The sequence below is a fragment of the Helianthus annuus genome, chromosome 6 (assembly GCF_002127325.2).
Source record: "Helianthus annuus cultivar XRQ/B chromosome 6, HanXRQr2.0-SUNRISE, whole genome shotgun sequence".
NCBI classification, from domain to species: Eukaryota; Viridiplantae; Streptophyta; class Magnoliopsida; order Asterales; family Asteraceae; genus Helianthus; species Helianthus annuus.
In genome coordinates, this window is record NC_035438.2 from 69512905 (window position 1) to 69540873 (window position 27969).

Consider the following 27969-nt stretch of genomic DNA (forward strand, 5'->3'; position numbering starts at 1 on the left):
TCCAAGGGGTTCACTTTTTTAAATGTTCCAATATCATATGTCCGAAGATAAAAAATATGGGTCGGTTCGACGGTTCGGGTCGGGTAAGGTTCATCATATGTCTTTTAACGCTAGTCGTTGCAACCGGTAAAACTAGTGACGACTGACGAGCAACAAAATCTCACAAGCCAGTTGCTCGGGATGGTTTCGCAGTGGAGTGGGCATCCAAGTGGTATTGAGGATAACACAAATTGTGGTAGCAGTCATCACCTTTCATAAATTATGCAGAATATGCCGCATGTTGGTGGTATGGTTGATTGCGTGCATTTGTTTTTTTAACGAAACCGGTAAATAATTAGGAACCAAAATACCAAATGAATCATTTATTTTACCAACGGGTCAAGATTCATAATAGAGAAAGATGGTGATCACCCGGAAGTGACTTTTTTTTATCTGTATTAGTTGTTACTAGATCATTCGTTTAAGGTTTAATTGTTGAGAACTTGAAGAAATTGTATAATCTTCTATGATAATATGTAACTCCATCATTCATTAATTTAATAATCATTGTATACATCTTAATCAAAATGATACTGCAAATCATAAAATTGGAAATTTTTTTTAAAAGAAAAAGAAAACAAATAATGATGCTAAAAGTGGATGGTAAGCTAAAAAACTCGGGAAAAAAGTGTTAAACCCGAGTCGAACATGTGACCTCAACTATAAAAGCGCGCATACTTACCAATTGACCAGTCTATACATTTGTTTACAAGGTTCTCCTACAAAATATTAATGGGTTCCTATAGAATTTTGTATATACCTCGACACTATAAATTACGAATCGACCGGGTTCCTGGGAACCCCCTAAATGGATGTAGATCCGCCCCTGCTTAAAACAGATTTCGCTCTCTACTAAAGACGACGCGTCTGTCTCCCAGAATACAGCAGCCGAAGCAGTTTGTACTGCCGGAGAAGGCCACGCGCCCGAGGTTACACCGGATAAAAACATACTGTTAGATCTTTTGTAAACTAAGAATAGAAATGTAGTTGAATCATGTAGAGAAACTTATCTCTATATGTTCCCAACATATGAGTCATCAAGTACTTCTTCTTCAAGGACTATTCATGCAATATGTTTATTAAGTTAGGCGCATAGCCTACTTTTAATACAAGAGACATGGGGTAGAGAAAAATGTCTCACTTAATTAGAGATTTATTAGAGACATAAACTCTAATAAAAACTAATAAATTGACATAAAAACTCTACTTAAAAGTTTATGTTTCATACGAAGAGTCTAGTACTTAATTAAAGATTTATTAGAGACATAAAATCTAATAAAAACTAATAAATTAACATAAAAACTCAACTTAAGAGTTTATGTTCCATATGCAGTGGCGAAGCTTGGAAAAAAAGTTCGGGGGGTCGGAAGGTAACGGACCTAAAAAAAAATTTTCTATCGCGAGTTTCGAGGTGTATGTTCGGGTCAGACGTCGGTGATTCGATTTGAGTCGGGTCGGGTCAGACATTAATATCAAATAAAAAACGTTCTCAAACATTAAAAAAAAGTTATCACTTTATTATTCCCCGTATCATAATCTAATAACAAAACAACATAACAAATCACCCTAAATTTCAAACTCTAATTTTTATCTAAATCAAACCAGAATAAGATTAAACAAATAAAATTAGACATAGTTACAGAAAGATTCAACAAGTTTAGGACAAAAATTCGGACCAATTTCACCCCTAATTTCAACCTAAATCACATAAATTGCAGTACTAAATTCAACCTAAAGATAAAAAAACACATATATTTAACCTTACGAAGATTGAAGAAGTCAAACTGATAGGGTTAGAACAGATTTAGAGGAAAAGAAGCTAAAGGGAAAGATAATTTCACCAAATCTGTTACCATTATTCCTTCATACGTTTAACATAAATAGATATGCAAGTTACAATCATACCCCTTGCATAATAGAAAATAACAAAAATACCCTCAAACTAGAAATCAAAGTTTAGATACTAAAAACATAAATAAATAACGTAACAATACTCCCTCCTTAACCCACTTTTTGTCCTCAAAAAGTGATTCAAGGAACCTTGTCTTCGTCCTCTTCCGTTGCTTGTTTTTCATCATCTACCACTTCAAGTATGTAGAGTTGTTTTTTCTTACACTTGTGCCCCGGAACAAACCTTTCGGTACACCAGAAACATTCCCCCTTTGCCCTTTTTTGCTCAAATTCATCACTCGTCAAACGCCTCGATCTAAGGATTCCTGGTGTAGAACTTGATGGCTCGGTTGTTGGACTTGGCAGCAAGGGTAGTTTTGAACCATTAACGGGAGGTGTTATTTTGACATCTTCGGGTTGCAGCCCATCCTCCACAGCGTTGAAACGCTTCATCAAGCATGTGTTGTTCATAGTTTGAATTCTTGCTAACCCATACGCCTCACGTAGTGTTTGAGGCTTGAACATCTTTACCGGCCCTTTTATTTCCGGCTTCAAACCCTTCAAATATAGGCTAACATCATAAGGTTCGCTAACGGTAACCTTGTTAAGCAAGCGATCAAAACCTGAATTATATTCTTGTAGACCCTTGGCGTTATCAGTAAGTTGAACGAGAGATGCAATCTCTTCCATAGGGTCTTCAAACATTGCATCAGAAAAACGGGCAGAGATCGAACGAACATAGTCCGCCCATGGGACCTCGGCAACCGTGGCATTACGGGTCTTCAAGTAGGCACAGTGCCATTGGAGGGCATCACCTTCCAAGTGAACCGCAGCACAACGTAATTTCGAGTCATCAGGAGTGTCATCCATCGAAAAAAAATGTTCGCAGCGATAGACCCACCCCTCAACATCGTCCCCCGAAAATTTAGGGAAGTCGATCTTACCGATACGGAATGGTTTGGATGTTCGTGAGTCACCATCTGGGCCGGAGAAGGACCCGAAGGAACTGCCTGACGATTGAACTCCCTTGTCACGGACAGCCTTCAAGATTTCTTCCTGTTGCTTCGATGATTGCTCCTGTTGTTTCATCAAAGCGGCTAAGGCAGTTTGGATATCAGCGATCGCCTTATCGTGGGATTTAAGGGTGTTGTCGACTTCTTGGTTGCGGGTCATGGCGGCGGCGGCAAGGTGTTCCGATGAGGAGTCGGAACGGCTCTGATACCCTTGATAGGGTTAGAACAGATTTAGAGGAAAAGAAGCTAAAGAGAAAGATAATTTCACCAAATCTGTTACCATTATTCCTTCATACGTTTAACATAAATAGATATGCAAGTTACAATCATACCCCTTGCATAATAGAAAATAACAAAAATACCCTCAAACTAGAAATCAAAGTTTAGATACTAAAAACATAAATAAATAACGTAACACAAACAAGAGTACAAGACCACAACAACGAGCAGCGTTTTGGCTTCTGTTCTCGAACAAGAAGCTGAAGTCGAACAGTTTTGAAACCTGCATTCCCCCCCCCCCTTCTGCAGTTCTGGCTTGTGGCTTCTGTTCTTCTGGTCGATGTCCCAAAGTAAACGAATTTGGGTTTTTTTTTTGATAGGGTGGACTTTTAAGTTGGGCTATATAATATATATATATATATTCTAGTATTCTACCAAATATAATGATTTGGGCTATAATATTTGGGCTAATTAAATATTTTATTTGAGCTATATAAATAAAAAAACTAAAACCGGGGGGTCGAAAACGTATATACCTACAAAATCCTATACGAAACATACATATATAACACTACTGACCAAAAAGTTCGGGGGGTCGGGCGCCCCTCCCCGCCCCTTAAATCCTACACCCCTGTCCATATGAATAGTCTAGTAAATAATTATAATTTCGTTAAATTATAATTTCACTAAATTAATATCCATTCATAATATCTAAATTTCTATTCATAATATCTAAATTTCGAACTGATTAGTAGATAAATTGAATTATGTGTTAAGATAGACGATGACATAGCTTTGCTTGAATACAATAGGATAGAGATTATAAAAGAGCTATGATACAATACAATAGAGATACGGCTGCATGTTGTGGAAGGGGTGAGCACCCGGCGCTAGCCACGTCATCCGCCACCTGGCTCACGAGCACCACAACACAGTCAGGCTAGCGCCAGCGTGAGTGGCCAAAGTGAGCGTGGTAACCTGGGTGAGCGAGTATTTTGGGGTGTGGTAGCTTGGATGAGTAGAGGTTAACCACAATAGGCTCAAGTGAGAGGAGGCGCGAGTGAGCAAGGTAATGAGTAGGCGTCTAGTCAACGTCATGTGTCGTAATATTAGAGGATACATTCGGTTGTCAAGTGAACGACAACGGATAGTCTAATGTGATGTGATAAAGATGATTTGAATAAGATCATTTTGAAAAGAAACAAAAAAGATAAATATAATAATGTGTAATAAATAACATGATAGACACTAGTTGAGAATTAAACAATAAAGACCATGATTAACTTGCTATAATTTAGGTGGCTATGATACATTATATATGAAAGGAATGATATGAAGAACCAAACATTCATAAAGAACTAACTTCTTATGTTTACACAACTTTTATATCTAACACTTTCATGCTTGGTCTATGTATATATCGTAAAGGCTAGTGAGATTGTCAAAATAAAGATTCCAATCATGACATAGAAGTTCGGTGGACTATTCATTTTATTACCAACTCATTTTAGAATCATGTGGACAGGGGCTGGCTGTTTGACAACTTCTGAATGGTTAAGTGATGAACCAGTAAGAGGTCTAAATCATTAAGAGCAGGTATAATTCTTAACCGTTTAGAGACAAACGTCTGACCCATTCAGATTAGAGGTCTTAACCATTCAGATTTTGTATAATGCTTAACCATCCAGACATCTGCTTGCGAAACAAACAGTCTGAACCATTAAGTGCTGAACCAGTAAGATGTCTGAACCATTAAGAGGTAAACAAACAGCCCCTTACATGTTAAGCTTCATAAGGTCGGGTAGAAGAATGATCTTTACAAGTGATATCAGGTTCATGGTCTAGCACGAATCATCACTTGTTTAAACGACAGTATTATTATTGTCGAATATCCAACCATTTGAACTATAAAATAACAATAAATATATCGATATCCACTCTTCAAACAGCCGACCATTAGTATTTAGAAGAACATTTGACCGTTGGTTAACTTAATTACTTTTAAAGATTGGTCAAGCCCCCAAAGCTTACCACAGATTCAATATTAGTTAGTACTTATACTTGTATATTCACATTAGTTCTGTATTTTTAACCGTTTGGGCTGTCTCTTGTTTGTATTAACTTACATATATTTTAATATATAACTTCAGAAAGTTATATATTAATATTTTATAATAAAATTAAATCAGTGTGAATCAAAATCAAATATTCAAGTGTTCTTTGAGAACTACAATGCCCAACACCAAACTTTACATGAATAACTTTTCAGTAACCTCAGAGACCCACACATTCAAGCATAGACACCTGTGTCAAACTTCAATCAACGGTCCAGATCAACCACTTAAATGGGTCCCACTGATCTCCCAAACCAGAGTGTTGAATTTCTTGGCATCCCTCCTTTGACTTCCTCTCCCCTGCAATAGAACATTCAACCAACCTCCATCTTTTAAAAAATAAAAAAAAGTTAAATCCCATTTTAGTTCTTGTGGTTTGAGCCATTTTTTTCAGTTTAGTTCAAATGTTTCATTTTTCGTATGTAGGTTCAAAAAGGTTTCACCGTTGCTATTTTAATCCACTGGGTTAACTTCATCCATTATTTCTGTTAATGAGAAAGACAATTTGGTCATTTTATACGGCCGAATTACCCTTCTAGCTCACAAAATTACATATAAAATAACTGAATTCCCTTCTTGTTAAAAGAAAAAATGGATGAATTAACCCAGTGGACTAAAATAGCAACGATAAAACCTTTTTAAACCCACAGGCGAAAAATGAAACTTTTGGACTAAACTGACAAAATGGCACACACCACACACCACAGGGACTAAAATGGCATTTAACTCTAAAAAAAAGTTTCAAACTTTACAAGTAAAATTCACTAATTTTTTTTTAATCTCTAATAAAGTTTGATCACCCAGGTACACCTATTGACAAAAATCCACTCACGTACGCAATGATAAACAAAACGCCAATGATCTATCCCGTCACTAGTTTCAAAAGAAACCCATCGTTCAATATGACTCGCAAATAACATTTTATCACGAACTAGACGAGAGTCAAACCAACCAAAGAGGTCTCTAGAGCGCTGCCTATTTAGTATTATATTATAAAATTCATTAAATGGCACCATTAAACTTGAAAGCAACCTCAACAGTTAGGACAATCTTGTAATTTCATCAACAACCACCCCACTGGATTCCATCTTCTGACCTTACCTTCCACCATTACTTATACCCATAAAACACCATTACAACCCTAGAAAGAGAGAGAGAGAGAGAGGGATGGAGGCATTACCAAGGTCAGAAATATCATTTAGAAGATCAGGGTCATCAGGACTTGTGTGGGATGATAAACTGCTATCAGGGGAGCTAAAGCCAAAAGATGAAGAAGAAAGAGAGAAAAAAGAGCCACAAAGATCAGAACCAAAGCCTTACAAATCAGTAGAAGTTGAAGCCACTATTGACCCTCCATCTCCAAAGGTCTCTGGTTGTTGTGCCATGTTTGGGAAGCCTGTTAAAGCCAACAAAAACACACCCCACAAGCAGAAAACCAAACCCACCCACAAATCTTGAATCTTGAATCTTGAAAGATTCTTGATTTGGGGTGAGTCTTGATTGATTGCATCTACTTGTTGTTTCTTGGGTGTTTTGTGGGTCAATCTTTGTTTGGGTTTAGTTTCATGGATACATCTCTATATCTATAATTCTATATATCTCTATGTCTATATTTATATATGGATACAAACATATTATATTGGGGCATTGGGGACTATAGTTTTGTGTTCTTGGGATGGTGTCTTATGTAGGGTTTTATAGTTTCTTCTTGTGTTCTTTTTCTTTATGTAATTGTTTGTGTATACAATTCTTTCTTCTCTCAAATTTATGGGTGTGTTTAAAGAGTTTTTGTATAGAGAATCCCCAATTTTATTATCATGCATTAAAGGGTTGTACCTTGGAATGGATCATAATCACAAAAACATTGGTAATATGAGTTGTGTTGAAAGAATTTATGTATGAATGAATGAATCATCTGTCTTTTTGAATAGATTGTACCTTAATTGAATCATGAAGATCTTTACTTTTTCTTACTTTAATTGTGCAAAGAATCCCTAATTTTTGAATAAAAAATATGTAAAAATATGCATTAAATTTGTTATCTTTGCTTTGTTCTCTCCATTGTTGAGTGTCTCCAAGAAGTCATGTATGCAGAATCTCCAACCTGTGTGAAGGTTGTACCTTGATGGTTGATGCATTAAAGATTTGTACCTTGATGCATTGGAAAGTTGTACATTACAGGGAAATAATGTGCAATAACAAGATAGGTATCTTTGCTTGTTCTTGACAAAACCTAAATCAATGTACAACTATTTTGGCATTGGGTACAACTCTTGTGCATATTGTATCATTGTTGTTTGTATAATATATGCTAAGAATTTTTCAATATGGGTGTCTTGGCTAGGTATGGATGATGTGTTGTAATTTTGATAAAGACAATTGAGGGTTCAAAAAAGATGGCTACTTTGCAATTTTTTAATTAATTTTTTAATGACAATTTGCATGTGATGTGATGTGATGGTGTCATTGGTGTGATAATATAGTAGTGCAACGTTTTTTTTATTATTATTTTTTTTTATATGCATATCATGCCACAATTATGTCTTGATTGCACCAACTTGATGTGGCTATGATTATATCCACACACTCATAATGCCACAATTATTTCTTTATTTTCTTACCCTATTTATCAATACCACTCGTATATTAAATTAACGGATATGATATTTTATAAACATGTATCATACGTAATATCTACCAAAATGATCTCTGAGGTTTGATCACTTTTGCCACTTTAGTTCAAAATTCAAACCTTTTAAATCTGAGTTCGTGTGGTTTTAATTTTGTTGTCATTTTCATCTAAAATTAAAATATGGTCAGATTTTTCAGTTAATATTAAGCTTTTTTTGATTTTTTTCTCCCTTTTAATGAAGGGCAAAATGGTCTTTTAACGTCTTATTATAACAAAATAAAAAAATCTGACCATTTTGCCCTTCACTAAAAGGGAGGAAAAAGAAAAAAAAACTAGATGTTCACTGAAAAATCTGACAAGATTTTGCTTTTGAATGAAAATGACAACAAAATTGAAACCGCAGGGACCTATATTCAAAAGGTTTGAGTTTTGGACTAAAGTGGCAAAACTGACCAAACCTCATGGACGATTTTGGTCATTTACTCTATAATTTATAATTATACAAACATATAAACAATACTTAATACTTTAGAATTTTACTAAGTTAGAACCCCGTGTATTACACGGTTTAAGTAAATGTAATTTTATATATTAAACAATAAAAAGTTAGATCTTTATGAACCTGTATATTGTACGGGTTAAATAAATGTAATTTTATATATCAAATAATAAAAAAAGTTATATCTTTAAAACCATGTGTATTACACAGATTAAATAAATGCAATTTTGTATACTAAATACTAAAAACGTTATATTAAAAAAACCGTGTGTATTACACAGATTATATCTTTAAAACCATGTGTATTACACAAATTATATCTTTAAAACCATGTGTATTACACAGATTAAATAAATGCAATTTTATATACCAAATAATAAAAAAAAAATTACTTCCTTAAAAACCACATATATTACACGTGTTAAATAGATCTAAAAAGAGTTATATTTTTAAAAACCATGTGTTACACAAATTAAATAAATGTAATTTTGTATATTAGATACTAAAAACGCCGTATCTTTAAGAAACCCATGTATAGTCGGGTTGAATAAATATACCAAATAATAAAAAAAATATTTTGGTAATATTTTTACATAGCAAATGATAAAAAGTTATATCTTTAAAAATTTCGTGTATTATACAGGTTATATAAATGTAACTTTGTATAGTAAATAATAAAAATATATATATTTTTAAAAACCCCGCGTTTTACACAAGTTGAATAAATATAATTTTGTATACCAAATAATAAAAAAAATTATATTTTTAATAAATTTGGATAACATTTAATATTAATTTATTATTTATATATTTAATATAAGATAAGTACGAAAGAGAGCTATTTATTTTAAGAATATATTAAACTAACAATTTAGATTTGAGGATAATATTTTATTAAAGTATGATAAGATTTAATATTAATTTATTATTTATTTAATTAATATAAGATAAGTATAGATTTGAGGATACCTTTAATGAATGACACGTGTACAAAAGCTGATTTATTTTATTATAGTAGATAGATTATGATTATTGTTATTGATAAAATATCGACATATTGTACCTTAAATTGATGTCTTTAAAATCAAGTTAAGTGTATTTTTGTTACTTACATAATTTATGATCTAAACTTATAAAAGTGGTAAACACATTTATTAAATGACACCTACAACTTTAATATATAACTCAGCTTGATAAAAAAGAACACTCACCAGAGCATCACAATCCACATAAATTATCCATTATAGTACTGCAATAATAACTGAATTCGAATTGATTGTTGACACAAAAACAAAAAAGGCCAAAATCAACAATTTGATTATGCTATTCAGCTCATGGCTAAAAGTGGAACCTAAAATATGAGGTACACGTTGATCTTATAGATTTTAGATACATTTGGGTATATCAGAAAAATCTATAAAAGTTTAAGCGCATCGCTATTGGGCATCCGAGAGCAAGTGCAAGGTCTCCTAGGCATTTATTGACACTCGTCCACCTTGGGGCGAGACATCCTTAGCTATCCGTGGGTTGATGGCTTTAGTGAAGGACGAGCAAAAAGAGATTTTTATATGTATTTTATTTTACTAACAATCATAACATGAGTTAAAAAGTGATAATAATTTTTATAAAAGTGTAAGATTTTTGTATATCTTATAAAATTTGTAGCATTTATATACTTGAAAGAATCGTAAGCCTTATATATTATGTCATCCAACCGATATCCTAAAGTCTGAGGTGTATTTATATCAGCCAGTCTAGTTACCTATTATCCTACTATACATTTACAAGCTAAAAAAGAATAGTGCGAGGCAGCTTGCCTGACATTTTCCTATTGAACAAACCATCTTTTAATTTAATTTTATTTCTAATATAAAATTATGCTTTTATCCTTCGTTTAAAATTACAGTTTTGTCCCCAGCTAAAAAAGTAAATTATAATTTTGCCCCTAGCTAAAATTACGTTTTCGCCCACAGTTCAAAATAAAATTATAATTTTGCCCTTAGCTCAAAAACTTTCCTATTGGACCAACCAACTTTTAATTTAATTTTATTTCCAATTTAAAATTACACTTTTATCCTTCGTTTAAAATTACGGTTTTGTCCCCAGCTAAAAAATTAAATTATAATTTTGCCCCTAGCTAAAATTACGTTTTCGCCCCCAGCTCAAAATAAAATTATAATTTTGCCCTTAGCTCAAAAACTTTCCTATTGGACCAACCAACTTTTAATTTAATTTTATTTCAAATTTAAAATTATGCTTTTATCCTTCGTTTAAAATTACGGTTTTGTCTCCAGCTAAAAAATTAAATTATAATTTTGCCCCTAGCTAAAATTACGTTTTCGCCACCAGATCAAAATAAAATTATAATTTTGTCCTTAGCTCAAAATTATAATTTTGTCCACGCTTTTGCCATCGATTCAAAATCTGATTTTTAATTTTGTTCCCAGTTTAAAAATACGGTTTCGCCCTCTGTTTAAAATTACGTTTTTGCCCCCAGTTCAAAATAAAATGTTGTTTTTTCCTCCAGCTCAAAATTACGATTCTGCCCTCAGCTCAAAATTAGGTTTTTTTCTCCAGTTCAAAACAAAATTATGTTTTCCCCCTAGCTCAAAATTATTAGCCGACTGTCACTTCCCTATTGGATCAACTCATTTTTTATTTAATTTTATTCCCAGTTTAAAATTACGCTTTCGTCATTCGTTTAAAATTACGTTTTTGCCCCCAGCTCAAAATAAAATTATAATTTTGCCCTAGCTCAAAATACGCTTTTCCCTTCGGTTCAAAAACTCTTTTTTAATTTTGTTCCCAGTCTAAAATTACTGTTTCGCCTCCGTTCAAAATTACGTTTTTGCCCCCAGTTAAAAATAAAATGTTGTTTTTTCCTTTAGCTCAAAATTACGATTCTGCCCTCAGCTCAAAATTACGTTTTTCCCACAGTTCAAAATAAAATTATGTTTTCCCCCTTAGCTCAAAATTATGACTTTGCCCTCAGTTTAAAATCATGATTTCGCCTCCTGTTCAAAATATAATTCCGATTTTACCCTCTGTACAGACATACATGTTATGAGAGAGAAATATTTGTTTTATTGCCCCGCAACGCGGGCGAGGCAAAAACTAGTTGGTATATAGTATAAGGTGTAGCATAACTACCAGGGTCGGCCCTGTAAATTCATGTACCATGTTCGAGCTCGAAAAACGTGCCCTTAGGTCTTAAGTAAATAAAAAATTTAAACTAGTTTTTCATACAACTTTGAACCATTGACAAAAATATAGCTTTCGATAAACAATGCAATTAACAAAACACAAAATATAGTATTCGAATCAATGACATACCGTAAAAACTAATAATTTAATATTCAACATGCTCTTGTGGTTTTTCCACATCAACAATAGGCGGATTAGGCCTCAAAAATTTTTGCATAACACCCTTTTGTGACTTCACCAATTCATCTTGTCGTTTCCTCTTTTGACGTTTTTGCCATCCGGATGCTTGTTTAGGAGCCATTAACGCCTAAATATAATCGACAAACTTAGATATTTTAAGGTTTAATCAATCAAAAGGTGATAATAAATATTGTTTATAATTCTAAATCAAGTGTAATAGACATTGACAAGTTCCTGATGGCATATGGAATATTGGAATCGACCCTATTAATTTAATATTATTAACCTATAATAAGCAAGTAATTTGTGCTTAAGGTTGTTGTAACTTTAGCTTTGGGAGTTTTAAAAAAAAAATGGAATTTTCCTTTTTAACCTTCAAGTTTTAATCATTGACAATTTAAGCTTAAAGTTTTAATCTTTGTTTCCTTTTTAACCCTAGAGTTTTAATCTTTGACAATTTAAGTTTAAAGTTTAATCTTTGGTAATTTAACCCCTTTAATTAATTTGATTTTTCAGTTCTAATTCAAAAGTTTCAATCTTTTGCGATTTAACCACTTTGATTTTTTTTTACTTATGTGTTGTAATCTTGGCTTTTGGGGGGTTTTCAAAGAAAAAATGGTTATTCATATGGTTGTTCCGTTGTTGTAACCTTGGCTTTGGGGATTTTTCAAATTTTTTCGCTTTATGGTTCATTCGAAATTTTGTGACTTAACACATCGCAACGTGCGTCTTTGGTTTCACGTTTTTACGTTTCGTTCTAACGCGAGTTAACACGACGCAACGTGCGTGTGTGGGTGAACGTTTTTATATCGTCTATTTTTCCCCGTTTGACAGGTTCAACATAACGTGCGTATCCTAAATCGACTTAGTTATAACTAAAGAATCCCCGCCGCATTGCGGCGGGTCGTAATTCTAGTTCATATAAATCAGCAAGTGGAAGCATAGCATACTAATGATAGATGGGATATTTCTTGGTTACCGACTTAGTGACTTACCTCCTAATTAAAAAATAGAAGGATGCTAACCTTTATCCTACACCAATCTGGCGATCACCCTGCAAGTGATTTTTAGTTGCAGAAGCAGTAGAATGATGATGAATGAATGAATGATGATCGAACCGAAGGCCTGCAACTGCGACATTTCTGTTCCTCAGTTCCTTCGACGTTTCTGTTCCTCTATTGCCGCCCAGCCTTTTTTTTTAATTAGTTTTTAGAAAATATTTGGGTATTGGGCTCACTAACCTAATGGGCTAAATAGTTTAAACAATATGATTTTTTTAAGTGGGCCTAGGTTAATATTTTTTTGTTTATACCCTATTAATTTTTTTTACATATATAATATCGGATTTTTTTTAAATTACGTGCCCTACGAAATCACGGGCCCTGTTCGGTTGTCCTCCCCGCCCTCCTTCAGGGCCGGCTCCCGGCTCTGATAACTACCTAAATTAATTCTGAATACGAGGAGTAGTCCAAGTTACCTAATTAAAAGAGTAGACGGTTAAAATGGCCATGAGTTTTGGTCACTTTTCCAACTTTAGTCTAAAACTCAAACATTTTGAATCTGGGTCCTTGTGGTTTCAATTTTGTTGTCGTTTTCATCCAAAAGCAAAATCTGGTCAGACTTTTCAGTTAACATCCAATTTTTTTTTTTTTTTTTTTTTTTTTTTGTGTTTTTCCTCCCTTTTAATGAAGGGCAAAACAGTCAGATTTTTTTAATTTGTTATAATAAAACGTTAAAAGACCATTTTGCACTTCGTTAAAAGGGAGGAAAAAGAGAAAAAAAAAACTGGATGTTAACTGAAATCTGACCAGATTTTGATTTTGGATGAAAATGGCAACAAAAGTGAAACCATAAGGACTCGGATTCAAAAGATTTGAGTTTTGAACTAAAGTGGTAAAACTGATCAAATCTCAGGACATTTTAGCAGTTTACCCTAATTAAAATGAAATCAAATGTATGTTCAAACTGTATTTCACTGTCACGACATGCAATATTTATTGCATGCTAAAAGTCCCAGTATACAACTCAATATTTATTTATGATATTCGGATTCCAGTAATGTTATAATCGGGAAGGTTTGAAAACGTACTCGAAACGTGTGTATTAAAAGCAGTGGCGGACCTATGATTTTTTTTTTCATTGGGGTCCATTTTTTTCGGTGTCCAAAGTTTTCATAAGAAAACGTTAAAATTTTCGGGTTGGTCTTATTTGGGTCGGGTTATAGCGAGGTTTGAACTAGATTAAAAAAAAAAAAAAAAAGCTATACAAGGCTTGAACTCATGACATCTTGTTGGTAAAGATAGGGATTTACCACTACATAAGGTTTCCTTTTCTTTCTATGGTGTCCACCTAATTGTATTTATGAGATCCTTATACAATTTAATATATCCAATCTACTAATTTTTTAAAAACATTAGGGTCCGGGAACCCCGACCCATTCTATGTAAGTCCGCCCCGATCAAAAGTCTTCATTCCAAAAATAATTAGTATCTCCCATACTATAAAGTAGGTGGATAAGATAGGTTAACTTAATAGTAAAATGTAATCAACACAATAAAGCAAAACTTGATTAAAGTGTTTTGTAAATCGACAATTTTGTCGTGATTATAAATAGTTATAAAGAGAAAAGATCAAATAAGAAGTTTATTTTAGGTAGCAATGATAGGAAGCAATAAAATGAGGACATGTGACAAAGTTGAAAAAACATAAAAAGGGACATTTTAGTCAAAACTCACTATCTTTAAAAAGCCCAGCATCTGCAATTCATTTTTCTTCCCCATTTACTCAAATCCACCATTTTCAAAACCATAAACTACCACATCACCACCTCCACCACCACCTACGATCGCCACCATCTTGCTAGAAACTAGATCTGAAACCACCACCACCTTCAACCACCTGTTGGGTTTTTCTTCCACCGCCACCGCTCCACCACCCACCGCCGCCGCAACAACAAGTTTCCCCATGACATGTCAGAGTTCTTTCTCCGTCCACCGTCGCTAATCGGAGTTCTTTTGAAAGTTGTTTTATTTTTTATTTTCATTGCATTTTAGGTTATCAAACTTCAATTGCGTTTTTCACCTCATTATGTTTTAGTTAGAGTTCTTTTCATTTTTGTTCTTCTGAATGTTAAAGCAGAGGCATGACCATGCTAAAATAGAGCATGATCATGTTGGAACAAAGACATGACCACGTTAAAACCCATTGCGTTTTAGAACCTACAGTGCAAAAAACATGGCCATGCTAAGACAGAGGCATAATCAAGTTGGAACTAAGGCATACCATGTTAAAACTACATTGATTTTATAATCTATGCTAAAACTCCATTGCTTTTTAAAACCTCCTATGCAAAATATTGATTTTGGATGTCATTGCGTTTTACAAGCAAAGAACATGATCATGTTAAAATAGAAGCATGGTCATGTTGGAACAAAAGCATGACCATGTTAAAACATAAACATGGCCATGTTAAAACTCCATTGCTTTTTAAAACCTCCTGTGCAAAATATTAATTTTTGGTGTCATTGCGTTTTACAAGCAAAGAACATGATCATGCTAAAATAGAAGCATAGTCATGTTGGAACAAAAGCATGATCATGTTAAAACATAAACATGGCCATGTTAAAACAACATTGCTTTTTAGAACCTCCTGTGCAAAATATTGATTTTGGGTGTTATTGCGTTTTACAACCAGGAGTGCAAAGAACATGATCATGCTAAAATAGAAGCACGGTAATGTTGGAACAAAAACATGACCATGTTAAAACATAAACATGGCTATGTTAAAACTCCATTGCTTTTTAGAACCTACAGTGCAAAATATTGATTTTGGGTGTCATTGTGTTTTAGAACTGGAGTGTAAAAGAACATCAAAGAACATGATCATGTTAAAATGGAAGCATGATCATGTTGGAATAAAGACATGACCATGTTAAAACATAAACATGACCATGTTAAAACCCATTGCTTTTAAGAACCTGGGGTGAAATAACACAGATCATGCTAAAACATAACATGATCATGTTGGAACAGAGACATGACCATGTTAAAACGAAGGCATAGCCATGTTAAAATAGAAACATGACCATGTTAAAACAAAGGCATGGCCTTGTTAAAAGAGAAACATGACCATGTGAAACCCATTGCGTTTTAGTAGAATTTGAGTGCAAAGAACATGATCATGCTAAAACATAAACATGAATATGTTAGAATAGAGGCATGACCATGTTAAAACATAAACACGACCATATGAAACTCAATTGCGTTTTAGAACCTGGGTTATAGTGTGTTGTTTTATGCATTGCGTTTTGCGCATCTGGGTTTTCGATTTTTTTTTTCAAAAGTATAGCAATAGTATGCTCGTTTTAAAGATTAAAAAACGCTCGTTTTTTATTGTGCAATTTTTTTAAAAAAAATATTGTTGTATGAAAATGTTATTAACGTTTTAAAAACGATGGGAAATTGGAGAAGAGAGAAACTATTGACTTGAATTGACTAGAATACCTTCAAACTAACTCACGCGCCTCTTTTTTTTGTTCAGTTTCACCCATTTAATCTTAGCCATTCATTACTTAATAGATGGTCAAGATTACTTCCTAGCCTTCCTACCCAAATAAACTTCCTAGTATATCCTGACCCTAGGTATAAATTTAGATTTCACACTTTTACTGCCATAGTTTATTAGATGGATTTTCTAAGACCGGGAATAGAATTCGTGACACTAGATTTTCATTATAGTGTGGTTATGTAACATATGTTATTAGGCCACACGGAATGGATACGGTAAACCCACTCGGCAACTCCTGGTATCTCGGTAACTCCATTCTTCGACTCGCAACATCCCCCGACAACGTGTTGGTCAGCAAGCAGTGGCGACAAGTGGTGCTTAGGTTTTGTTGTTGACACTGAGAGGAAGGTGCCATCCTAAAATCTAACCAATCACATTTTAGGTAGTTTTTTTTGTTTTGTTTATAAATTGGTTGTGGCATGCGAGCATGTCACACCCCTTTATAAGGCGGAAGCACGAGTTGTGATCATGAAAGGTTCTCATTGCAAACGACTGGTAAACATACTACATGCTCGTAAAAATAACTCCAAATGCCAAACATTACATAACTGAAAACATAGGTTAAGTGTTTGCATCACAAGACAGCATAAGACATTGTCTGAAAGGTTTACAACTTTATTTAAAAGATGAACATAAACAACATCCAAGAGCAAGAGTAAGACCGTGCGCACATCCACTTTAGTTACCTGAAATACATGTGAGTTTTTGGAAAATCGTCAACATAATGTTGGTGTGAATTCATGCAGTTTTTGTATTGAACGTTTGTATACTTTGAATGAAAACATGGTATGTAATTTGTATGAAACAAGTATTTCTGTAAATGTAAGGAAATCGAGATCGCTAATGGTTTGCAAGGCCATTAACATGTGACACGACATCGGAAGCCACCAAACCTAGGCATTTTTGTCGAGATTGACTGAGACACAAAAGCACTCGTTGGTAGAAGTAGGCCAAGAGTGGGGTTGCCTGAAACCCATTAGATCTAACCCTTGTTCCGCGGTCTGAATGTATACGTTGACTAATGGTGCTTATGGTACCCTATTCGTGACATGATCTAAAGTATCATTCCATAGTTTTTGTATCCAACATACCATAACACATGTATTTTCCCCAAGTTTAGAAAACAAGTAAAAGTTTGAAAGTGGGGACATGAACTCACAACTTTGCGTTTCTTGCGCCGTAAACTTCACCGGGTTTGCCTATATAGCGTCGTGACCTATACGTGTTTTATTAACGCTAGTCACTAGACTTGTATCGCACAAGTACAAGTTACCATCTTTTATGTATTTGTTCTTTGTTGTTAAAAATAACTTATATTTTTAACTATGTATCTTACTTATATTATTTTCTCAAAAATAAATATAAGTATCTTGTATTTTTCACCCGAGTTATGTATTTTTGTCCAAAACTTCCATTTAAGTTCGTAACTTGTCCGAGTTACATAATCTATTAAGAAATATATTTTCATAAATATATTTTCTTGTATTTGTCTAAGCATATTGTATGTGTATTTTGTATTTTTACTCCTTAGGAGTATTTAGTGTATTTTCAAGTCCTAATACACTATTACATATAATACATACTACATACACTTAGCACAAAATTTGGTGATCAATAAATATATATATTTTCCTTAAAAATATGCATACTTAATATCAATATTTATCTTGAAGAAATAATCATTTCTTAACTTGAAGCTCAAATAAAAATTAGGGACACCTTGGTAAATATTTTTAGCGAATAAGTTTCACCAAAACTTATATTTTTCTAAGTGTCAAAATTTTATAGAAATTTTGACATGGTTTCCCCTAAAAATGGAGGTTTCCCATGTTTTCAAAACATGTGTTTATTTTCTTTTAAAATCATCACAAACAATCATCAACTTATTCAACACTTACCGAGTGTCAAAATCAAGTAAATTACACTACATCATGAACTTGAAGTTTTTGTAAAAACTTGTAGTAACTTACCATGTTATTTAGTAGGTTTAGTTACCCTTAAAAGCATGGTTATTTGTTTGTAAATCACTTTATTAAAAGATTTAGTCATTTACAACTTGTAAGATGATTTTTCTAAAAATATTTCTTTTGTATTTTTCTTGTTACAATCATGTTCCTAGTCTTGTATAAACACTAAAAATAGGATTAGTCTACTTAGAAACCATGACTTTGTAAATCTTATAAATAAACTTGGTTTCTTGAGAAAATTATTTTTGTAATCATCTAAATACAAGATTTGTATTTTTTTTAAATCACCTTTACATATGAAAACCAATTTCATCATTCAAGTTCATGAAGACATAGAGCATGATGATCTTAGTCTTTCAAAAGATCACCACTTTAACTTACTATATCATGTGTTTAATCACAATCTAGTAGGTTTTTTATGATGTCTAACATCACTAACACAAATCATCATTCATCAAGAAGCAAATCATCATCATTTACATGTATTCTTATGTATTTAAGCTTATGTTAAAGTATCATGATCATGTTCTTTTGTGTTCTTCAAGATTAACAATGTATATAATCTTTTAACCAACTATATGTGAAGTAAAAACAAGTGACAAGGAGCTTACTACTAGCACAAGGGCTAGGGAAGAACACAAGATGTTGAAGATGGTAAATGTGTTGGATAAAAGCCAATGGAAGAGGTCCTTCAAGATCCACAAGCTCGAAACCTCCTTAGACACCTTCTAGCACCTTTTAGTGGCCTTAGAATGCTTGGGAGATGAATGGAAATGGATGGTGTGTTGTGGGTGTGGGTGAGCCGAGAACAAGGGGGAGAGAAGGAGGTTGATGGTGTGTGCAAGACGAATGGGAATGAGAATGGTGATACCTATAACCATGTTTAAGAAATACCCAATGTGTAATGTCTCTCATATAGTACACACATAATCTTCCACTATATCATTTGAGATCTTATAAGATCTTAGGGAATCAAGAAGGATCAAGTAGGATTTTGTTGGTGGGGTCACCCATGACCGTCCACTTTAAAGGGGGGGGGGGTGGTAAAGTGTAAGTTTCAATGGTAAGTTAAGTTACTAGTTGAAATCCAAAGTGTATTGATTAGTGTTTAAGTGTATGATGTGTTACATAGTGTGTTAGGGTCTTCGGGGATCATAACTAGCTCAGAAATAATAAAACAATGCTTCTAGTATAATTTTGGTGTTTCAGGTAATGTCCGGTTGTTCGGTTAAATACCGGTTCGTTAAAGTGTCAAACTATTCCGTTTAGTGATCTTTAAGTATCCTTTTGTGACCCTTTCAATTCTCGACACTTAGGAGGGTATTCTGGATAATAAAACATGAATTCTGCATGATATTTATGTGTTAAAAAGCTGATTATAGCTGATTTGTGAAGAATTCTGCATTTAAAGTGCGTTTCGGGTGCTTTTTAGTGCATATTCTAGCTTCCGGAAAGTCTATATGTTAACCCTTGTATACATTCTTGGGTTTTAATGAATTTTTGACGTTGGGCCTACTCCTGGGCCCCAATTCTATTGTCTGACTGTTTTCTGCAGAATTGCTGACACAATGTGCCTTACCGGTGAGTTTACTAGTATTTCTGACGCAACTCTATCATTAATGCCTAAAGCAATATTTGTAGTATAAAACGTGCATGAATTCACATGTATAGAATGAAATCAGATAATGTTGACATTTAAGCACATAATTGCAGTTATTAAGTATTAATTAAATTGTACGGAAATTACCGGTTTTGTGCCAGTTGTCACAGAGCATACGAAACGTGGCGTATTTCCTGTGATTTGACAAGTTGAAGCAAGTAGATGATAAGTAGTGAAGAAAGCTTGTTTTTTAACGTCGAATTTTTTGCTCCTAGTGAGACTTGAATCCAATACCTCACACTTAAATGTTTGAAAAGACTTTATCCAACAGGGACAGTGGTAAGTAGTGGAGAATGCTGACACCATAGTGATGTGAAGAGATAAGTGTTGTGTGGCAAGTGTGACATGAGAGACAAACACTCCTTGTGGCCTTAGTTATTACTCACCAATACTTTTGTAGTTATTTATATTTTATTAGTTAGATATACATATCATAAATATGTCACTGAAGTTTATAAACTTGAAATTCAAAGTTTAGCAAAAGTTTGGTCTAAAATTCATGAAAAGTAGTCTTTTATGATTGCATCGAAAATAATCAGACAAAGGGGAGATTACTCAGGGCGGGCTCAATGGATAATGGGAGTGGAAGAGCGATTGGATGGTTAGGACATCCTATCTTTAGAGATAAAGAAGGCCGTGAACTTTTTGTGTGTTGTATGCTCACCTTTTTTGAAGCATTTCCGGTGAACCATTATTTGCTCTTTATAAACTATTTTATTTAAATAACAATTAATTTGGTTTATGTATATTTTCCACCTAAATACCATCTAGGCTCTGTGGTGCAACTAAAATTGCATTATTTCAGTGAACATAGTCGCTAAGTAGAGTGAAAAATAAATTGTGAAAACTCTTAACTTAGTTAAGATAAGCCGAAAATGATTTGTTGAGGCCAGGGGGTGTGGCTTAATGCCACCCCGGCACCTCAGTCACTATAGCGCCCCTGGGGCGCCATCGACCACACCGTCGCGAGTAAAGGGGGGCGCCATTGTCCTTCCGCCAACACGTTAATGAGCACATTTTGAGTGGATCAATGTGAGAATGGTCAAAATGACCGTCGATGAACGGTAACATTCTAAAAAAATAATTTTAAACTTTATAATTCACCTATAAATTCCCAAGCATGGCTCGAGTATCGGAAGACGGCCGAAAAGTGGACGCCTAGGGAAGAATTTGCGTTGGCACAAGCATGGCTCGACGTATCGGAAGATGAGATTGTTGGTAAATTTTATCTCCATAAACTGTTTTACCTACGTTTATAAATATATTTTTGTAAATATATTTTTAAAATTAAACATTTTTATAGGAAACGACCAAAATATAAAAGTATTTTGGAAGCGTATATGTCACACCCCCAAAATCCACAAGCGGAGTATCACCGCAGGAGGCGTGACTGACCAGGATCCAGCCACCAATCATATTGAACAATATAAATTAAGTAGATAAAAGTCCAAACCAAAAAATATAATTAGTGACAAAACAATTCAACAAGTTCAAGTTATCAGCGGAAGCATAAAGTTATATCAAAACCCCAAAACGTAAGTTTAAAAGTTCATAAGTTTAACATGGAACTCAACAGTCCATGTCCCACAACGACCTCGTCCTCCTGTGCAAGCTCCAACTAAGCACCTAACGACCTGCAAGGCATATAGTAACGAATCAACAACAAAGTTGAGCGAGTTCACAGATGGGTGTTTGTTTTAAGTTGTTTCAAAAACATAAGTTTCTTTTAGCTGGCTTACTTGCCGTGGGGGTTACCCCATAGTTTAAAAACGTAGTCATTCCTTTCCTTTTACTCTGGTTCCCAACCGTGGGGGCTACCCCATGAATATCCCACTAGACCCGTTACCATATCGACTACTGACTGGAGTAAGTTGGGTGCCCTAAGTCAATGTCTATCATCATTGACGTGCCCAGATCCATTAGTTCACTCCCGTCCTCTGCGGCACGGTGTGAGGCTTATCAAATCTAATAACGCTATAAAACTAATGACCCGTTCGCCATTGGCCCGGTGATTAAGTCGATATAAAAATGAGGGCCTTAATGATAGAGTTTTTGTCTAGTGTCAATGTTGTCACCCTTCAATTAAGAGTATAACAACCCTAAAATAAACCGACACCCTCCTAAATATTTTGATACCCTAAAAATATATTAAAACACCCCAATATGTCTTAAAATACACCTCGTATGTGAAAACCGAGCCCAAAATCCGTTATAGCATTAAAAATAAAATAAAAACAAGGAAATTAAGGCTGTCGCGGGGGGCGTAGCCTTTGGCTACTACCTACGCGGGCCGCGAGCGATAAAAAACGAGGCATCACCCGGTGTTGACACGTGGCAACACGTGTTGGACCTATACTTGTGACCCGGATCAGCTACGGCCTAGACCCCCTATTACACGGGCCGCGAGGAACCCGATTTCAGCCCTTATAAAGCTGGAGCTCGGACCTTCAGTTTCTGTCGCTCAAATCTTCGATCTTTCTCTCAATTTTCACATAGTAGGCACTATACTCGGGTATAATACCCCCCTAAATAACGAAGTTATACTCCGTTGTAAGTATCATAACCCCTGGATACGTATTAGATACGCTGCCCGATTGATCTATGTAACACCCCGAAAACGGGTTTGGTAATCAAACTCTGTTAATACTAAAAGACGGGTAAAGTACCATTAGCAGTAAAAATAACCCGGTAAATATTTGGATTTAAATAAGAAATCCTAATAAATAAATACAAGCGAATCAAAGAATTAAGGAATTGAGTTTATAAGAGCCTGAGTTAACGGGACTTAAAATAAAACGGGTTTTAACTCCCGGAACCCACTAAGTTAACTAGGTAAAATTAACCTAGTTAGTAATGGGTAATTAAAAAAATAAACTATGAGGTATAGTTTCATTTATGAATCTCTAAACTTGAGGGACTAAACATGGGCAACTAAAAAAGTGTTTTATTAAAACACTTTATTAAAAAAAAGAAATCAAAAACACACACACATGTGTGTACGTATGCGACCAGGAGAAGCTCCATGGGAGCTCAAACCCTAACTTCAACAAATCAACAAAATTGAAGGTCAAATCTAGCCTGAATCGGATGCATGAACACATATTAATGATCACCTAGTCGTGGGGATCACAAGGTACGTTGAATTTTATGATTTAGTGATACTTTGAGATTATGATGAACAATCATAATCGAAATTCTGAAATCAATGTTGAATCTATGAGTGTTATTATAACGAAATCTTCGTTTAGAAACAAACCCTAGTTGAAAAAACTTGATGAATTGGTGTCAATATTAGGGGTTTGATAATTACCCTATTATGTGCTAAGTGGGTTCATTGACAATATGATGAACACTCGGATTAGAGTGTTAAATTGATGAATAATGATTGTTATGATATAAGTTCTTGATGTAGTTCATGAACACTAGACATAGAGGTTTGATTTTGATGTAAATCTTGGTGAAAATAATTAGTTATGAACTAGTTAGTAAAAATGTAAAATTATGCACATTAGGTGTTTGTTAAAATGCCTAAATGAGAACTAAAGTGTTGAAATTTAGAGTGAAAACGCGTATTTAAATGATATGGCAATTACGTGTGATATGAAGTGATAAGGGTTCTAAATACTATGTTGATTTAGACTTAATGTTATAAACCATGTGATTGAAAGTAGTTAACTTTGATAAACTAAGTTAACTAAGCATGAAGTCGAACAGTAGCTTCGACATAGAAAATAAGTGAGGTGGAATAGTCGTGATTGTTAATGACTAATTTAAATGCCTTGTAAATGATTGACAATAGTTTGACGCGTAACAAGCTAGGTGAAAGATTGGAGGAGGGAGCGGGTCAAACGGAGCAAGTACGGAAAGAAAAGCGTGGCGTGGATGCGAGGTAAGTGTAATTTACACACTTATGTAGAATACTCGTTTATTCTATACGTTGTAAACGTGATAACGATAATCTTGGAAATATGGATTTTCGTTAAGATTACCTTGTAGTGTAATCTAATAATGAGGGAAAAGGGAAAAAATGGAAATTTGTCAAGTGTCGACTAATGTAAATCATGGTTAAAAGGATACCCATAGCGTAAGCCGAAATGGGTTGAATTTGTAAGAAAAGAGTTTAAAAGAAAAAGGGTATGGTAATAAAATCCCGGATGGGATGGATGTATGAATTGGGAATAAAAAACGATGTTTTTGATAAGTAGATGACGTTGGGCATATAGTCCAAACGGGTCGAATGGTGGTGATAACACCATTTGACAATATCGACTAATGTGGTTGTCAAGTCTTGTGTTAACAGGACCGATTAGCAAATCGGATAATTTCGTCACCATTGATTGTGTGATAATGAAAACGAGGTATAAATCGGGTCTACTTGTTGATCCGGGCCAGGTACGCATAATTATGTTGTAGTTAAAAGTGCTATTTTGGTCGAATAATTGGAGAGAGTCCTTCGTTGTAAAAGAAGGACCAAAATTGACCAAAACGCCCTTGTAGGCTAAATTTAACAAACAACCCTTAGAGGTTGTTTGGAAACGAGTTTCATGATTAGATAAATACTTAGAATAAGTGTAGAAGTTGAAAGATGTAATACGTTAGTCAAATGGCTCTATTTGAGTCTTGCCGTAAAATAACAATCCGAAGGGTAAAACTCAGAACATATAGATATCCACATTTAAATCCAACACACATAGAGTTGTAGTTGAAGATTACTTGATAAGAAATGTAGGAATAAGATGCTAGAAATGAATGAAAGCGATCTCAAGCTTTAAAGTGCTTAAAATACCCTTAACGGGTCAAAATAAGCATACGAGCAAAAACGGGTTTAAATTGGGTAATAAACCTGTGATTAGAACCTAAAGTGGTAGATAACATTAATTTGAAGAAGTGTATGTGATATAAGGATCAAACAAATATGTTTGTTTGATAAAATGTATAAACGGGTTAAAATTTGGTAAAATGGTAACGAGTCGAAGGCTTAGAAGTCTCAAAAATTATTATGTTGGATGTTGGATTTTAACTCCATATGATGGAGAATTAAATTACGGACGAGTAGGAAAAAGAATCGGGTAAAACGGATTAAAACGAGAGAGTTATGCTCGTTTCCGTGAAATCGGGTCATGCTAGGAAGATGCAGCAACAGTTTAAGCAGCATGCTGTTAAAAAGGGGGCTAGGCGTCACGCGACGCCCCCTAATTCCGGAAAATTGTTAAATTTTGTTTGTTTAACCCATGTAACTTGTTTAAACTTATTATTTAACTATCAAAACTAACTTTTAAGTTGGTTTTGATCTTAGGTGAATGTCAAGAGTGCCTGGATGAAGATCAAGCTCGATGAAGAACCGAACACATGATAGCGAAGCTTCCGCATTAAACTTTGTTTTGATTTCATAATATGAATTATGGAAACACTTAAGATTGGTATTATGAATGTTTCAAACTTGTGTGAACATTCTTGATGGAAAAGTTTTCATTAAGTCGTATTTTTATATAAAATGCATATTTTATTGATATATTAACATTAAATTAGAATGGGTGTTAAAAGTTGGTATCAGAGCCCTGGTTTAAGAGATTCAAGTATGGTGGGGAAAACCATGCTTGGACTTAAACCTTATGCTCTTAATAAAGATTGGTGTTCGGTTAGAGGCTTGATCGCAAATCCGGTAAGTACATGTATATCAATGGTTTAGTATGATTAAAGTGTTGAGAACAACACATATGGTTATCGTGTAATACACGTTACATCAATAAAAACGATATAGAATAGATATAGTCAACGAAATTACACGTGTTGATGCGTATAGTAGAAAAGCCTTGTATTATAATACAAGCATCCCTTAATGTTGAAATTACTAACTGCTGTATATGTTTTAGTTGAAGGACACTCGCATATGAAGATAGCGAGAGTTTAACAAATCGCAGATTTGACAGAGGAACGGTACAAAGTTTATGCTCATCAAGGACCTAAATCGCGTAGTGGTCGCGAACAAGGCTAATGGCAAGAGAAGCCCGTTAGGGCAAGCATTACCAGGTGCACATTTTAAATATAATTGCACAAATAGTAATATGCAACAAATATGTAGAAATTGAAAGTTGCATATGTAGATTAAAAACTTGGAAAAACCCGAATAGAAAATGTATCCGGGATATTGTTTCCAAGAGAAACAAATAGAGGCATTACTTACATAGGGCGTGATGTGAAAACTATAAAAAGATCATGCGTGTCATGTGTTAATCGCTTACTCTGGCCAAGTAAGTAGTGGCATATGATACCATGAACTTCTTATAGCGGACACATTTACATCCGATGTAGTAAGTAAGGGGTGAATGAGACAAATTAAAAAGTACCAAAATGAAACAAATGAACAAAATAGTTGAAAATAATGTAAACGCACAGCCGGGTGATGGAAGCGTATTATATTAGGATAATGAGCCCGATAGAAGGGACAAGGATTAATGTAAATGATGATATAAATGAATGATCAAAAGAAAATTCACGAAAATAAGTCATCTGGACGAAAGGGCCATGATGAACAAAATGGGCAAGTAAAACCAAAGTATAGGTGACCGCCGGGTCATAAAAACAAAGGTGTTGCCCACACGAAAAAGATAATCAAGGTTGTTAACTTTAGTCATAGTAAAGCAAGGATAATGATGATAATCGTCACTCATAATTAATAAGGCCGCCAATGGTGGTCACGTAAAGAATAAAAGACATGGTCGAATAAAAGCGACGGATTTCGCTAAGATAACCAAGTAAATCGAAACAAAGTCTTAATGCATACCGGAAGGGGGTGCAATGATAACGATTTCGGTAAAACATCCGGTTGATGGGTAAGGAATTAAACGCATGCGTAGACTGAGAAACAGGAATGCGAAATAGAAAGTCAAAAGACTCGGAATATGAGTCATGACTAAAATATGACAAAAATTTTCGCAAACATAAATTTTGGTAATTACGTTCAACCATTTCAAAGTTGGACGGGTCAAATAAAGAATGAAGTTTGACATTCATAAGTGATGAAAATTCACCCAAAATGAGTCAAACGAGTCAATTAAGGAATAACGCATAATATAATGGGAAAACGCAAACCGGTGAAACCGGAAAGCTAAAAACAATAAGATAGAAGGACCCGGGTAATGGGTTATAAAGGAGTATAAGTATGAACCGGGTAACGGTAAGCGTAGGACAAACCGACGTGTAAATGACGTTAGAAGTCGTAAAGTCGGAAAGATAGTCCAAAAGTAAACAAATGAAACCTTAGACTACGGTCAAGGTCAACTAAAGTTTAAAAGCAAAATTAAATGATTCCAAACATAACAAAGGATGCTTTAAAGCTATATACGTATAAATAGACAATAGAATAAAGACTAGAATAAAAGATGATCTACGGGATCATCATAACCTACGGGATATTAATTAGTGTAAAGGCCTACGGGGCCAAAATGACCCACGGGTCATGAATTGAAGCAAAGGGATCATAAGGGCCTCGCCTTAAAGAGATGAAAGCTTAAGGAAATAGCCTACGAGGTTAAGTGAAGGAACCTACGGGTCAATAGTGTAAGGTGAGGGAACTTGTTACGATTCCCCGCGTAAAACGAGAACGGAAAACAATAAATTATGGGTTGTCAATTTCCTTGATATGAGTAATTGACATAGTTAAAGAGAAAAAAACATTAAACTAAAATTCAGTTTTAGTAAGAAATAACATTTTTACAAATATAAATTCTGATAGGAATTTGAATAGTAAGCATGAAAGATTCGAGTCTTGACGCTGATAGGCGCAAGACGATATATTCGAAAAGTGATCTTTTCAAAAATGAAAGGTAGATATATAAATTAAACATGATGCGACACGATCACGGTTAAGAAATGTAATGTGAAGTAGAATCACATTATAACCAAGCGAGCGGTAAAAAGTAACTGGACTAATAAGTCTAGTTAGTGAGACCGGTGAAGGTCAGCAATTCAAATCGAGAAATTTG

General features: G+C 34.3%; 1 protein-coding gene across 1 annotated transcript; it reads left to right on the top strand.

Annotated features, from left to right (window-relative positions):
* The first annotated feature begins 6442 nt into the window (after positions 1-6442).
* LOC110944847 (uncharacterized protein At1g15400-like) lies at positions 6443-6733 on the top strand. The gene has a single exon (XM_022186492.1). The coding sequence runs from the start codon at positions 6443-6445 to the stop codon at positions 6731-6733; it is 291 nt and encodes a 96-aa protein (XP_022042184.1).
* Positions 6734-27969: the final 21236 nt, after the last annotated feature.